This window comes from Chroicocephalus ridibundus, chromosome 2, assembly GCF_963924245.1.
Source record: "Chroicocephalus ridibundus chromosome 2, bChrRid1.1, whole genome shotgun sequence".
Taxonomy (NCBI): Eukaryota; Metazoa; Chordata; class Aves; order Charadriiformes; family Laridae; genus Chroicocephalus; species Chroicocephalus ridibundus.
In genome coordinates, this window is record NC_086285.1 from 60400641 (window position 1) to 60416724 (window position 16084).

At 40.1% G+C, this 16084-nt stretch overlaps 1 protein-coding gene across 1 annotated transcript in view; it reads left to right on the forward strand.

The window, feature by feature from the left end:
- The window catches only part of CNTNAP2 (contactin associated protein 2), a 1163712-nt gene that overhangs the window by 812374 nt on the left and 335254 nt on the right, over positions 1–16084 (forward strand). The window contains exon 13 of the mRNA XM_063325644.1: positions 14921–15121. Within this exon, the coding sequence (XP_063181714.1) occupies positions 14921–15121 (201 nt within the window). The remainder of the gene's footprint in view (positions 1–14920; positions 15122–16084) is intronic.

Here is a 16084-nt window from a genome sequence, read left to right on the forward strand (position 1 = left end):
ACTGCTTTTACAGAACTAACAGGCAACAGATTGTGAGCTTGATGTTAGTCCCTCCTGTGGAATAAGTGAAGATCTAGAAGCAAACCCTTTCCTGTCCAATATTCTTGAAGGAGTGGGGGCTGTACACCTGTACAAGTAAGGACAGTGTTTGTTTGAAGGTGAAATTAAAGAAGACTAGAACTTGTCTCTCATATGAGTAATAACAGCTATAATTAAGATAGACCTTGTAAGTGCAAATTGGACTTTTTTTGCTACTGGAAATCATTAGGAGAAGGCAAATATGATCAAACTAGGTTCTCCTGGTTTATTCCTAAATCTAGTAAAGTTTGCGCAGGTAGACACATCATAGTCAGTGTAAGGAGAAGGAGAAGGAAGAGTTGAGCTGGAAGGGACCTACAACAGCCATGTAGTCCAACTGCTTGACCACTTCAGGGCTGACCACATGTTGAAGTGTGAGGTCAAGGCCATTGTCCAAATATCTCTTAAATACTGACAGGCATAGGGCATCAAGGCATTCAGGGCAGGTAAGAGTGCGCTGGGGAAGAGATCTGCAGCGAAAAGGGCCGAAGAAAAGCTCTTTTTGGGGCTTTTGGAAGCCAGCAAAAGCCCTCGGCCTGTGCTGAGGGCTGTCAGCTGGTGGGCAGGCTGCTGAGTGAGCCTGGGGGCGGAGACAGCACCTCCCCGGGGAAAATTAAATGACCCTATTGTCCTGCCAAACGGCCATTGCCGCGGAGACCAGCTTCAGGGCAGGTAAGACTGTGCTGGGGAAGGGATCTGCAGCGAAGAGGGATGACGAAAAGCTCTTTTTGGGGCTTTTGGAAGCCGGCAAAAGCCCTCGGCCTGTGCTGAGGGCTGTCAGCTGGTGGGCGGGCTGGTGAGGGAGCCTGGGGGCAGAGCCAGCACCTCTGCGGTTGATCAAACCACCAGGTTATAGGAAGCCTCCGGGAGGGCAGGGACTACTCCCTGGCCACAGCACAGAGCGAGCAACCAGTGCTCCCCCCAGCTGACCGTCGAGTCACAAGGGGTCACTTGTGTATAGAGACCCAGCCATGGTTGCTACCTGGTCGAAGGCTGCTGTTAAAAAAACTGTGGGCACCCAGGCAGAGGCCCCACGTAAACATGTGGGCGTCCAGGCCTCTGGCTGCAGAGAGTGCTGGAGCCTGGCACTCGCGATGGAGGGCAGCGGAGACAACACCTGTGTCAGATGTGAACAGGTGAATGATCTGCTCATTCTGGTGGCTGAGCTGAAGGAGGAAGTGGAGAGGTTGAGGAGTACCAGGGAATGTGAGAGGGAGAGCGACTGGTGGACCCGCTCCCTGTGAGAAAGGGAACAGGTTGAGGCCCCACACAGGTCAGAGGACCCCCTCCCCTCTTGTCACCAGGCAATAGCAGGGGATCACAGAGAAGAGGGGGAATGGAAACAGGTCCCTGCTCGGGGAAGCAGGCGAGTCCCCTCCCGGCCCCTCCCACCTTCCCAGTTGCCCTTGCAGAACAGGTATGGAGTCCTGCAGGAGGAACTGGCTGTTGGAGAGGAGGACGATACACCAGGCCAGAAATGTTAGAAAAACAAAGTCGCCATGGACCTAGCATCACCACTGGCTCCAAAAGGAAAAGCAGATGGGTCATTGTTGTGGGTGACTCTCTACTGAGGGGGGCGGAGCGGCCAGTATGCCGTCCTGACCCACTTCACAGGGAAGTCTGCTGCCTCCCTGGGGCGCGGGTCAGGGATGTGTTGGACAAACTTCTGACCCTAGTAAACTCCTCTGACTATTACCTCCTCTTAGTATTTCAGATGGGTAGTGATGAAGTGGGTAGAAGGAGCCCAAAATCGATTAAAAGAGATTTTAGAGCCTTAGGGTGGTGGCTTAAGGGATCAGGAACACAAGCTGTATTCTCCTCTATCCCTTCAGAGTCAATCATGAATGAGGAAATTAACAGGAAGAGGCATCAGGTCAACTCGTGGCTCTGGGACTGGTGCTATCGGCAGGGCTTTGGGTTTTTTGATGACAGGCTGCTGTATGAGTCACCTGACCTGCTGGTGGCAGGTGGGATGCACCTGTCCCAGAAGGGGAAGATAATTTTGGGGCAGGAGTTGCATGGCTCATTGACAGGGCTTTAAACTAGATATGAGGGGGGAAGGGGAGATAACTGGGCCCGTCAGGAATAAACCCAAGGGAAGCATGCCAGGGCTTGAAGGATGGTTGACTAGCGAGGACTCTCACCCTGCCATTTCATTTGAGAGAAGGGACAGACATTTAGAAATCATGGAAGCACCTGAGAGGGGTCTGGTGGGAAATGGGGCCCACACTCACAAAAAGGTGTTGGAATCATTAGCTCATCTGAAGTGCATCTATACCAATGCATGCAGTGTGCGCAGCAAACAGGGGGAGCTTGAAGCCATGATGCACCAGGAAAACTACGACATAATGGCTATCACAGAAACGTGTTGGGATGCCTCACACGACTGGAGTGCGAGAATGGATGGCTACAAGCTCTTCAGGAGGGACAGACAGGAAAGGAGAGGTGGGGGAGTGGCCCTGTGTGTTAGAGAATGCTATGAGAGCTCGGAAATCAAGTATAGTGATGATGGGGTGGAGAGTGTTTGGGTTAGGTTAAGGGCCGATAAAGCTGATATCGCTGTGGGAGTCTGCTATACTTTGCCTCAATCTTTCTCAGTGAAACTGGCTGTTCCCTGGGCACCCAGCCTCATGAGCTGGGAGACAGGAAGGGGAAGCTGCACGAGGTCATCACAATTAAAGAGGAAGTGATCAGTGACCTGCTACACCGCTTGGATGCGCACGAGTCTATGGGACCGGATGGGTTACATCCAAGAGTGCTGAAAGAGTTGGCAGACGTGCTTGCCAAGCCACTTTCCATTATCTACCTGAAGTCACGGCTAACTGGGGAGGTCCCAATGGACTGGAGGGTAGCAAAGGTAGCACCCATCTACAAGAAAGGCAGAAAGGAGGATCCAGGAAACTATAGGCCTGTCAGTCTGACCTCGGTAGCAGGGAAGGTCATGGATCAGATCATCTTGAGTGCCATTACAAGTCATATAATGGACAAGCAGGGGATCAGGCCTAGTCAGCATGGGTTTATGAAAGGCAGGTCCTGCCTGACCCAAAGAGTGGTGGTCAATGGAATTAAATCCAGCTGGTGGCTGGTCACAAGTGGTGTCCCTGAGGGCTCAGTGTTGGGACCATTTCTGTTTAACATCTTTATTGATGACCTTGACAAGTAGATAGAGTGTATCATCAGCAGGTTTGCAGATGACATGAAGCTAAGCGGGAGTGTTGATCTACATGAGGATAGGGAGGCTCTACAGAGAGACTTGGATAGATTGGACTGATGGGCCAATGCTGATGGAATGTGCTTCAACAAGGCCCCGTGCCGGGTCCTGCACTTGGGCCACAACAACCCCATGCATCGCTACAGGCTTGGGGAAGTGTGGCTGGAGAGCTGTCTGGCAGAAAAGGACCCGGGGGTTCTAATTGACAAGCGGCTGAACATGAGCCAGCAGTGTGCCCAGGTGGCCAAGAAAGCCAATGGCATCCTGGCTTGTATTAGAAATAGTGTGACCAGCAGAAGTAGGGAGGTGGTTGTCCCCCTGTACTCAGCGCTGGTGAGGCCACACCTTGAGTATTGTGTCCAGTTCTGGGCACCTCAATATGAGAGAGATGTCGAGGTGCTGGAGCGAGTGCAGAGGCGGGCAACGAAGCTGGTGAAGGGCCTGGAGAATCAATCTTATGAGGAGCGATTGAAGGAGCTGGGACTGTTTAGTTTGAGGAAGAGGAGGCTGAGGGGAGACCTCATCACTCTCTGCAACTACTTGAAAGGCCATTGTAGAGAGGTTGGTGCTGGTCTCTTCTCACAGGTAATTAGCGATAGAACAAGAGGGAATGGCTTCAAGCTGCAGCAGGGTAGGTTTAGGCTGGACATTAGGAAAAAATTCTTCACAGAAAGGGTGGTCAGACACTGGACTAGGCTGCCCAGGGAGGTGGTGGAGTCACCGTCCCTGACTGTGTTTAAGAGTTGTTTAGATGTGGTGTTGGGGGATATGGTGTAAGGGAGAACTTTGTAGAGTGGGGTTGATGGTTGGACTGGATGATCCCAAGGGTCTTTTCCAGTCTAAATGATTCTATGATCAACCACCTCTCCAGGAAAGCTGTTCTAGGGTTTGAGCACCCTCTTGGTAAGGAAATGTTTCTTCCTGTCAAGTGTGAGCCTTCCCTGACAGCTACCTGAATATAAAAGAGGGTATAATTTATCTGTGTTGCTCAAGGAAATTAACTTTCTATTTGTTAAATATGGGGAAACCTAATAAAAAAATTGGAAATTTGTTCATAATTAGAGGGGGCACTTGAAGACCCCTAAGCGGTGCATCACTAAATGGTTTGCATTGCAGTCAGTACTTTCACTTCAGACTTACTTATTCTCTTCCAGACATCATCTTTTTACATTATGATGGAGAAATCCTTTAAAATTCTACATAAAATGTAGTAAAAAAGCTAGGTGTCCAGCGGAGCTGCATGAAATGCATGTCTACTTACCAATAGAAAAGACCGTGTATGTGTAAAAGAGTCACTGATAGAGGCCAAATTGCAGGTCCAGGCCAAGTATGCCGAAGTGTATGGGTAAGCTGTAATCGACTTTTGCAGTAATCGGCATGACCATATGTAGAACTTTGTCTGATCCAGCACAGTATTCTCTGTCATCCCTAAATATCAGGCTGTCCCATGTGAATGGAGATGTTTCCTTTCTTATTGCTCTGGAAAGCAGTTAGCTGTTGTCATGCGTGGCTTCTGTATATATTTGGAACCTCAGTAGGAGCAGAGGTGGTGTAATGCATCTTTTTCTCAGGTAAGGATATAACAAAAGCACTTAGCCATTCAATTCTGTTGGACCCAAGCTAGAAAGTCCAGTTACGCACAATGACAACCTTTTGGCATCTCAGAAATATTAATTTAAAATATATAATTTCTAAATAATGAAATGTGTGTTAAATTTATTAATTGGTATTGTTGTATTTCTGAGTATTATTAGAGTAGATGGGACAGTATTGTAAGCCTTCAATTAAAAGGAAAGTAATATTAGACCTAGTAAAAATCATCTTCATTTTCATGTATGCCACCCTCTTCTCCAAATTCTGTGGTGGTTTCTGTGCATCGTCTGATTTCTGTGTTGGAGCATAAAAAGAGTATGAAGGAGAAACAGGATACATGCTGCAAGGATAGTTGGAGTCCCCTGCAATTTAGGGTTTTTTTATGATGGTTGTGTAGGTCCTGAAATGAGGGGGAAAGAGAAGGTCACATCCTTTGGTTATGAGGAAGTGAAAAATTTCACATTCAAGAATTTCTAGAGGTTGAAAGTTTCTTGTTGGTCTAGCATGATCTTTATTGTTCATCCTTATAGTACTTTTAATTTTTTTCATTAAAGGAATTATACAGTGACCTTTACTACTCTTAAGTATATGTGGATTATTTGTTTTTTCTCAGGACCAAGCTATGCCTTTTTCTGTAATTCAGGACTGCAAATTATGATTTCTGTCTTCTACATTAGGTTTAGATTGAGACAGAATTAGATCCCAAGATTCAGGAAAGGAAAAACTTTTAAACAGACTTTATTAAAGTTGCTGACTTCTTTAATATGAAGTCTAATTAGCTTTTTCTTTTCTCCTAATGTCACTCTCTGTCGCATTTTAAACCACAGGTGTGCTAAAAAGCTTTGTATAGAATGCGTTTTAAAATAATGCATGGCTGGTTTATGATAAATTAAATCACTAAAGCACTGCGATGTACTGTGGAATTTAAAGTCATGCTTCATTTGAGAGATTAGAAATAAAGACATTCAAGACATCAAAATTCTTCTGTCAGTCACAACGTAACTAAACTTCATTTTACTGTCTATTCTGTGACAACTAATGGCAGTGGTTTTGGAATTTTCTATTGAACAAGTGCCGAAATGTCAAAAAACCAAGAAACATGATGTTACACTAAACTACGTATGGCAGTAGTGTGTTATTTAGTTAGGCAGTGCCTCGAGATAACGCAGCAATCTTCAAATGGGATTCCTAAGTTTAAATGCAGCTGATGATTCAGAATAATGATGAAATTATTGCGAACTATCAACAGTGTGCATTAAAACTTTAAACTGTAACTTCCCCAATCTGGAGACACATATTGAAAGCAAAATGAAAAAATACTGCTTAGAAATTCAGTTACTCAGATTCCCCTTTCCCGTTGTTCAGGTGCAAATAGCCAAAAAGCCAGTATCAAAACAAAGCTACATTCTTGAAAATGGAACAGGGTACTTTAATGAAAACATGTCTTTTTTAATTCTTCACATCAGTTTTTCAGAAGGATGTCTAACATTCAGTTTATTGACGCAGTAATTAGAAAGGCTACTTCAGCACACTATATTCGTTTTCCTGCCTGTCCAAGCAGAGGAGTTAGCAGGATGTGAGAGAGTGGAGGACGTTGTTCTTGAGAGAATTAAGTTGGATCAGTGAAAAGTGTGTTGAAGATTCAAGCACTCAAACGCTCATGGGAGAAAGAAAGTTTGTTTAGTGGTAACAGTTGAGACCTGCATTGGTCTTCTTTCTGCCTCTTCAGGTGAAGAGAAATGAAAACTGACCTGACTTTTCAGTCAAGATAGATCAGGAAATGGTTTTCTAAGGTTCAAGCTAACGTAGTGAAATCTTCGAAAACCACTTTTCTTCAAGATATCCTTTAAAATATATATTTTTTTAAATGTGGTACTTCTCAGTGATTCTAGGAAGCCCTGCTCATAGCTAAAGAATTTTGCTGTGCTGTTTTGTAAAAGAAAAAATCAGGCAGTAGTTGATTTCTTTAAAGTGTATGTGCTCCCATGGTACACTAAAATGAACTGAAAGACTAAAACTTTAAGGGAGGTGCATGCGTTTGATCTTCCCAGCTGCATAACGCCTGGCTATGTATGAGGCCACTCCCCAGAACGTAGAATCAGTTGTCAATTCTTCAGTTATTGAACCATAAAAAAAATTTCCTGCCCTTGCCCATATTCTGTTCACTGTGCTGAAAACAACCATACTGTTAATTCTTTTATGTCCTTTGTTTTTGACTTTAATGTTCCTTAATCTAAACTGAACTGTAATTGCCATCTGTTAGACCAGGCACTTAAATGATCCGAGTCCTCCTTCGTATAGCTGTACTGTGTCTTGCTATTTATGGCTCCTTTCAATATATGATCATTTTTAAAATCTTGTTTATATTAAGACCTATATGAGGTGATTTTCTACATTAGGGCCCAAATCTGATTTAAGCTTCCACCACCACCACCAGGCACTGTTTTTCAGCATAACAATGTTTTGTGTTGCTGCAGTCTTTTCTCTTTGAAGGCATGAGTAACCTGTATCCTGTTTCTCGAGACATTCTTGGCACTGGCCTTTCACATGCAACTGTGTTGAATGGTTTGAAATCATGCCTAGTAATCCAGATAAGTCATCCCCGTCTTCCCACTTCAGTAGTGTCCCTTCAGGTTTCTAATAAGCTGTGTTGAAACAGCCATTTCATTATCACTTCTCTGATCACAGCTGCTTCCCTGAAAACATTATTTTGGTCACCTTTTTCCACTGTATCTTGTAAAGCATCTGATTTATCCATTGACTTAAAATATAAACTTATGTCGTTCAGTGTCACAGTAAGTTCACAAAAGTTTTCTTCTTGCTGAATTGTTATGAAAGACACTACACAGATACAAGGGCAAGTGTACAGTTTCATTGGCTCAGAAGGCAATGTCTGTAAGTAAAAAGGAAAATATCCAATCAGTAGTTGGTAATTAAATCTGAAGAGTTATTATTGTCTTGATGAAGAAACAATGAAAGGAATGGTAGAAGGAGAAAATTAGTGCAGGAATGGTTGAATTATGTTTTGGGATTGATCCTATTCCCCACATAAACAGATTAAGAAATTTACTGACTTTGATTTCAATAGAATTTGCTCCATAAGAACACTCTTCATTTACTCTTCTCTTTTTTTCTTCTGAATATTGGATTTTTTCTGATCTAAACCCCATTTTCTACATTAGTAGATGAAAGCAATAGAATTCATATCACCAGAGTAACTTTACTGCAAAATTGACATTTGCAAATCTTGGGCGAGATTGTCAAAACACTTATTAACTTCAGTCAAACCTACATTTTTCATTTTTATAAACCAACTGTAGCTCCTTAGAAGTCCGTAGCAGAATTAGTTTCAAATTGCTATATATAGTTTTAGACTCTTATATACATAGACATATATAGAGATACTAAAAAAAAAAAAAAAGTGGAAGGAGGGAAAAGAGGGTATTGGGGTAGGGGTATTGTCTACTGTAATTTTTTTTTACATCAGTTGTATACATTGGATCTTGAGTCTACAACATTGCTGCAAAAAATGCTTAGTTTAATCGCATTGCTAATGACTGTTGTGGTACCATCCCACACAATTCAACAGAAATTGAAATACCAACTATGTTCTTATGAGAAAATAAAACTTGAGATCTCATAATATGAGATGATTACAACTGTAGTTTTTGTCCTCCCTAGAAGGCAGTCCACTTTTAAATGGGCTGTCTTATATAGTTTCTTGAGTGATTTGTAGTGTAGCATATTGTAGAACACATTGCAGTAATCTAATTTGAAGTGACAAATGCTCTGATGATGGTAAAAAACATGGTGTCTAGTAAAGAGCTATCTTCAGGCTGGCATATGTGAAGGAAACACATTCCTAAATGTTGATGCAATACAGTCATCAAATAGTAGTTAGAAATCCAATAGGGCCCTCAGGCATCAATTCTTAACAACAAATGCAGAGCACCCAGCAGCAGATGGAGATGGATATAATTTTTATTACACCTTGAAATGACTTCCCTTTGTCTTTGTCATAGGTATTCCCTTACATTTATGTTCACTGAGCTTTCAGCTAACCATCCCATCTTTACATGTTATCTGAATACAGAATATGCACTGTTTGTTTAAAGAAGACGCAGATGAGAGGTATCAGCAGTGTAGTACTGGTCATCAGCACAGACCACTTATCCTCACTCATCTTCCTACAAGTTCATGCCAAGTATGTGTGCCAAAGAGAAAGAAACTTGGGATAAAACTATTGTCAACGAGCAACATTTTGGATAAAAATTAATTAGCCACTATTGTGTTAGTGATCAAGAAGACAGCCGTCTAGAAGAAATGCCATCAGTTTGAGGATTAACGTTTCTAGCATGTCCATTTTGCCTATGGCTGATGGACGAAGCACACCATGAATATTGGTGTGGACTTGCAATCTTTCTTTTTGGGCTTGTAAATAATGAGAGTCATCAAAGGAATATGAATTATTTTATATGCTCAAGTTTTCTCAAAACCATCTTCTCTGAGGCTTCAACCGGGAATCAAGGTGTGGTTGTGTATGATGAAAGTGATCATACCAGATGACATTTATCAAGGCTGTCAGCACTGTCATGAAGGTGCATCCATCAAAAAAGCCACTGATTTATTTCATCAGAGAGAGAATGATCTTTTCCGAGAAATAAAAATGTTTTCTGATTTCTTGAAAATATCAAATAAAATAATATCCTAAGAACATAAGCCCATTAATGCCAAAAAAGTAAAACTCTAATAGTGATAACTGTAACTGTAGATTAAAGTAAAAGGGAAAAAAACATGTCCATACCTGTGGAATACGTGTTGTGTTTTCTGAAGCTTATTTTCCAAACTTATTTCCAGTTAATTATCATTACCAAAGACTACTTGGGTTGCTTATCAGAAGCAGGTTTTCTTGCTTGAGTGAGCACCAAACATATGAATGAGGTAAGTTCAACAACAGGAGAAAGTGAGCATATGGAAAATAGTCAGTGACATAATGTTAAATACTATCACCACCATCACAAAATATGTTGAATATGAAGTGGGAAAAATCACTTGTGTTAATATTTGATTTGATCATATGAATGCTGGGGATCAATGAAATTTTGAAGTTCTTTTCACTTTTTATTAGTGAATCATTACTAATCACAATTAATTATTAGTCAACCATTTCACTTTTTATTAGTGAAAAACAACTAGTGAGTGGGCAGGATTGTAAATAAGTCATTGCAATTGACAGGTGTTTTCAGCAAAGTAAATTTTGTCACTTTAATTTCCTTTTGAAGAAATAGATGGTCATTTCCCTTATTTTAGGGAAAAAAAGGTACTTCTTAAATTAATGAACTTAATCTTACTATAATATCTATCTGTGGGAGAGGAAGTCCTTCACCATAGAGTGATGTATACGCTAAATTACATGGAGCCTATTATCTCTATAATTGTATCAAATGTCTTAGCAGTTTGGATCTAATTAGATTGTTCTTAGTGAAAACCGTTATGAATTGGATTAAGAATCTATGGTTACTGGTTTCCTGCATTCAGTTCAAAAACCATTAGACTCCTTCTTCACTGCTAAAAAGAAAATGATGAAAGAACCACTATTTCATATCTATTTTCCTGTACAATGGCAACACTCTGTGTAACATTAAAAAAGAGCTAAGAATTGAATTTGAATAAAGACGTGGTCATCTGGGAGAGCCTTATCTTCCTAGTGTGTTAGCAGTTAGCTGGTGTTGGTACTCAGTCCTCCAGTGGCAAAGCTACTATCAGCCTAGTGATTGCAGGTAGTTCTTATGCTTCCATGTGTATGGAAGTATCCAGTCTCTTCTGCTGAAGGCAAAAGTCACTTTATCTTAAAATATGGACAGCTAGAGGGGAAGAGAGAGGACAGAGTAGGACATGTGCTATGTTTTCAATGCATATGTTACTTCTCTGGTTCACCTTGCTATAAAAACAGCTTATTGCCAATCTACCTTGAATTCTTTCTCCTCTTAAAACTAGGATTCAAAAACATTGTCTATAAGGAAAGTATAATGGATCCATCCCGAATTTATAGCACTCATCTTAGCAACAGAATTCCTTTTCCGAGACTTCACAAGTAACTCATTTTCTTAAAATGGGGCTAGGAAACGTTTGGGGATTTTTTTAAGTGAACTTTTTAAAAATCAGTCTTTCTTAGAATAAATTAAGAATGGAATAATGGAGACTGCTCCAACTTTCAATATATCTGAAATTAATTTAAATCTATGCAGAGGATTAACTTTGGGCAAAAAAGAAATGGAGTTAATTCAATTAGCAATGATGCTTTACCTAATTTTGATTGTATAATCTATTTTTCAGTCAGGTCAGTAGATCAGGTAATTCTTGTTTTCTTAATGTTACTGTGATATCAAAAGAAACTGTATCACTCTACAGCCTAGCTCCTTAAACTGCAACACAGCTGAGAAGTCTCTTGGGTTTTATTAGCTAGTGATGGGAGATTCACCATAAACCTGAATTGTACATAAATGTGAAGATTTCTACTATGTACTTTTTCGCTCAACTTCCGTGTCTTTTCCCAAAGTTCCGTGGCTCTATGTAAGTTTCAAATTCAAAGCCAGGCCCAGCACTTACATTGACTGACTGGACTACTCATTGCACTAGAGTATTGTGACCAGCCTCAAAGAAAACAGTACACAGTGGGCTAAGGTGCAGAAGTACATTATCAGAGCCCCCAGGAAATGGCAACTGTCCCATGCAATATTGAAAAAAACCCCTTTGTTTCCCTACTTTACTTCAAATTTCACTTACACCCTTTTGTATAATATTATTGCATTTTTGTGATTTAAAACATACTTGGATTTCCTTTAAAGATGACCTTTTAACTTCCTGTTAATATGTGTCTGATAAAGACATATTATGAGAATATTATAAGTATCCTTAAATTATTAATAACTACTCTCAACATGAATTCATTTTAATGTCATTTTTAATTTGAATAACAAAGGTCATAAGCACATAGAATATTATATAGGTGATGCTACTTAACAGCATTATAATTGTTAAGTGGTGTCTACTCTTCATAGGTGTGTTTGGCTGTACAAAAGTCATATACACAGCTCTGACCGACAAACTGTCTCTAAAAACTTGTCATTAGCCATATGTCATGCTTTCTTAAAATAATTGCCAAAGTATTAGGGGAATACTCATACTAATATGGTGGTGACTATAACTTCCAGGAATATATATGAAATTAAATTTAACTAGGACATATTTTTCACTTCCATGTGTCTTAAAGGAGATTTCTGTGTACTATTGACAGAAAATGGCTTCCTAACAGCTAGTCTAGGAGTCTTTACTGGCTCAGAAATCCACGATGAGGCTCTAACTGGCCTAGTACATGCCTTACTACCATGTTAGAGCTCTTACATGTACAGTATTTTCTGCCAAAAATGAGACATTGCTGTCAGTGAACGTACAAACTATCTCAGTCCTTTCTTGAAAATGCAGTAAACTTCTGTCCCAGGCTCTCAACAGCACTGTGTTGAATTCTCTATATAAATTGACAGGTGACAATTATAAATTTTTCCTCTGTACTTGGGAGTGGGATAAAAGCAAAACAGAAATAAGAATTCTTTTTCTTCCTTTTTTAAAATTATTTTTATTCTTGGTGCCAGAATAGCATCGTTTTTGATATAGAGCTTTGGACTAAAGATATGAATATTAAAGTGATTACCATCTTGCATCACCTGCTGAATTTCATCTCATTTGGCTGGTGATGCGTACTCCCTGCGGAGGATCCGTCTGCTTTGCTTACCTTATCTCCGAACATTTGATTAGAAAGACTTGCGCCATATCAGTTACAAACACATGGGTCCACGTGACTCCGTGTAATCCAAAATAGCCTGATACTATGCAGTGAAAATTAAGACTGGAAAATAAACTGGAGTATAGAGTCCTGGAGATAAGAATAATCATAACATGGAAAGTTAAATTTACTCTGGGTCGCACCTGAAACTCATCAGTCTATGTAAGCACATTTCTGTGAACTTGATGAAGTACTGAAGCACTTTGGAGTATGCCTCAGTTTATCAAAGTATTTTCATGTAGTTAAAATACTGAAGCGCAGTATTGGGCCACAAGTTTTGGAGTGACTCAAGAGATTTGGATTAACAGGTATGAGATTTACATAGATGAATTGAAAACATACTGCTATGTACTACATTTTATGGTTTTTATTGCTGTAAGGCACGTCTGTCAGGTGAATTAGTGTTCTCTGAAACTGCCAGATGATCTCCCTGGAGAATCTGTTTTTGTGATAAATACAGCAAAGTTAGCATCATGGCATGTTTTCTTCTCTGCATCTCTGGAAGGACTGTGGTCAGTGGTGTTGCTCTACAGCCACAGCTGAACTGTCTGGGGCAAAGGCCTGGCTGGCTCATCTGGGAAACAGGGCTTTTGTGCAAGCCAGTTCAAGGCGCCAGAATAGATTCTTACAGAATTCTTTTTAAGTTTTGCATTTCCTATTCCAAGTCCAAGACACCTTTCTTTGACTTGGCAGAAAGAAAATTCATCAGAAAAACAGAAAAACAACTTAAAATATCACAGAACTATACACCATAGAGATTAGTGGCATAACCTGATGCACTTCTAGGAAGCTTTGTTGTAATATGCTAAAGGATAATCTGTAGAAAAAAGAGAATTTTCTGGGTTTTATTTACTGTCAGTCTTTCATAGTAACACAGAGGAGGATTGACCTATTTCAGTTCTCGGCTATTTGAGATGGACACTATGAGTAGCAAGTATCAGCTGAGACAGTGTTTATTTGCACTGGTAGCTAGTCAACTTGAATTTAAAAGTTCTTCACACCTAAGTGATAGAATAGTTTTCTTACAGGAAGACAGTATCACTGATATTGACTGAACCTTCATTGTTTTAATTCTGAAACCTTATGTCTTTCTCACATAATATCTTTTTTTTCATTTTGGTTCTGTGGAATGTCCCTCTACGAAAAAGTAATGGTTGCTCTATAACAGGGAAATTTCTGTGCCTTTTCTTTATTTCCTTTCTAAACTACCTTCCAACAAGAGGAGTGTGGTGTGTTGTTTCATTATTATGATATGTCATCTTAAATCTCCTCTGGTACCTACTGACAAATGGCACACAGTAACACTTCTAGTGACTTGCTGTTCAGTAGTTTAAAGCAGTATAATGCATGCAGAGACTGTTGTATGCGGGATATTACACACTTCTTGCATGTGCACTAGGCTGTGGGAAGCATTGAGATTCAGCCAATTCCGCTGTATTTCTTATCACCAAAATGACGTTGTCCTTCCCCCTTCCTTTTGTCTTTACACAACTAAACAGAAGCTTTTGTATTTCCATTGTCTCCTACTTCTATTATTTCTTCTGTTGATATCCATACCATAACCATAATCAACGAGGTCATATGGTGCTGCTATTGTAAAATATTTGGGTCTCAATAAACAGTAATTTTGGTTTACCCTAGGAACTCAGCTTGGGTAAAAATGTGGAAACCTTGATAAACTGCAGTGTTTTCATTATTAATCACTAAATGATGTAATCACATAAGAATCTGGTGCATCCCTGTTACAGTACTGCAAAGCAGTATAGATCTCCAACCCACAGCAATTTACCATGCACATTGAATTTTCCTCACATAGAAACCTTGAATCTTTAGTGTATTAGCCTTGTGTCCTTCAGATCAATTTCTGATCAAAGCTAATCCTTACTAGTTCCATATATCACTTTGTTGGTCAAGGAAGTCTCAACAGTTGTTCAAGGAAGTCTCCTCACACAGTATATCGGTTGTCAAAACTACAAAGGCAATCAGGGTTTCTTCCTTTCATCGGTTCATAGTTGTTGGAACTATACTCCCACATGATGACTTTTCACGTGCAATGCCCTTCTTCCCCACTACCCCCTCAAAAAATAGCTTGCGGAACATTTTTATCTTTTGTCAAAGGCCTAGATTTATTTTAATTCATTTCCACTTTTTGCCTCTTACCATTTGTTGTCTTATCTTTTCCCCCTCTCTTTCAGAGGATAAAGTATGGACAACTGTGTATCATGATCTGCAAATGCAGACTTCTGTGGGAGGCAATAGCCTGGAAAAGTTACCTGTACTGCAACTCAACTACAGTGCAACAATGGACCAGATTTCTGCCATTACCAGTAGTGCTGAGTACTGCGAGCAGTTTATCTCCTATTCCTGCAAGATGTCCCGGCTGCTGAATACACCAGGTAGGCTGAGAATGGGATATGAGTTAAATACAGTGTGGAAGAGCTTTATCTGAACAATTCAACAGGTATTCCTCTTAGACCAGTTCATTCTCTGAACATACTTGTTTGTTCTCCTTCATTAAAGTTCACAAAGAGGTAAATAATTGAAAATAAAGAAGAAATTATTTTCTTAGGAAATTTTGCCTGTTTGCTTACTACTAAAATGAATTTTGTTTCATCACAAAACTGTGTGTTCTTCTCTCAGAACTGTTGCTCCTTAACACAGGAGGCTTTGGTAAACAGGGTAACAAAGTTTAATCAATAGAGGCATTGAAAAATTGCTTTGAACTTTAATCTGTTTTTCTGGTTGTCACTTTTCATATGCTACAGTCAGCAAGGGCACCGGCTGAATGAGGGTTGGGATTTTCCCACTAATATGTCTGAAACAGTTTCTTAAACACAGACTATTTGTGGGTAATAAGATGCCTTACACATGGTAGAGATTGGCATGATCAGTAATGTGGTTGCGTGAGAAATAGGATATGCTACTACCTACAAGTAGATTCATTATAAGTTTCCTAAATTTTGCTGCTAGTGGAAGAGAACAGTCCTAGCACTGCTGTATGTGCCTCCTCAACAAGCCTTACCCGGAACTGATAAAGGCGAAAGTATGGATAGTTTCAGAATTAGTAAAACAGCACGTAAAGAAGGAATTCAGTTTTAGAAACTCTTAATATGCACCTAGTACTTTATCTGCTCTAATTGTGTGTGATAGTATTTAATGTTAAGTAAATCTTTAATGCTATTTAACAAAGACTGGGTTATAGGTGGAAATGTATAACTCATTTTTGTGACTGTGAAATGAGTTCATTGTGGTAGGAGCAATTAAAATGCATTTCAGATGAAACTGATGACTGGATGCTTACAGTGTTATACTTTAAGCTGCTTCCCCTCATTAATTTATTTTGGTATCTTTTCTTAGGT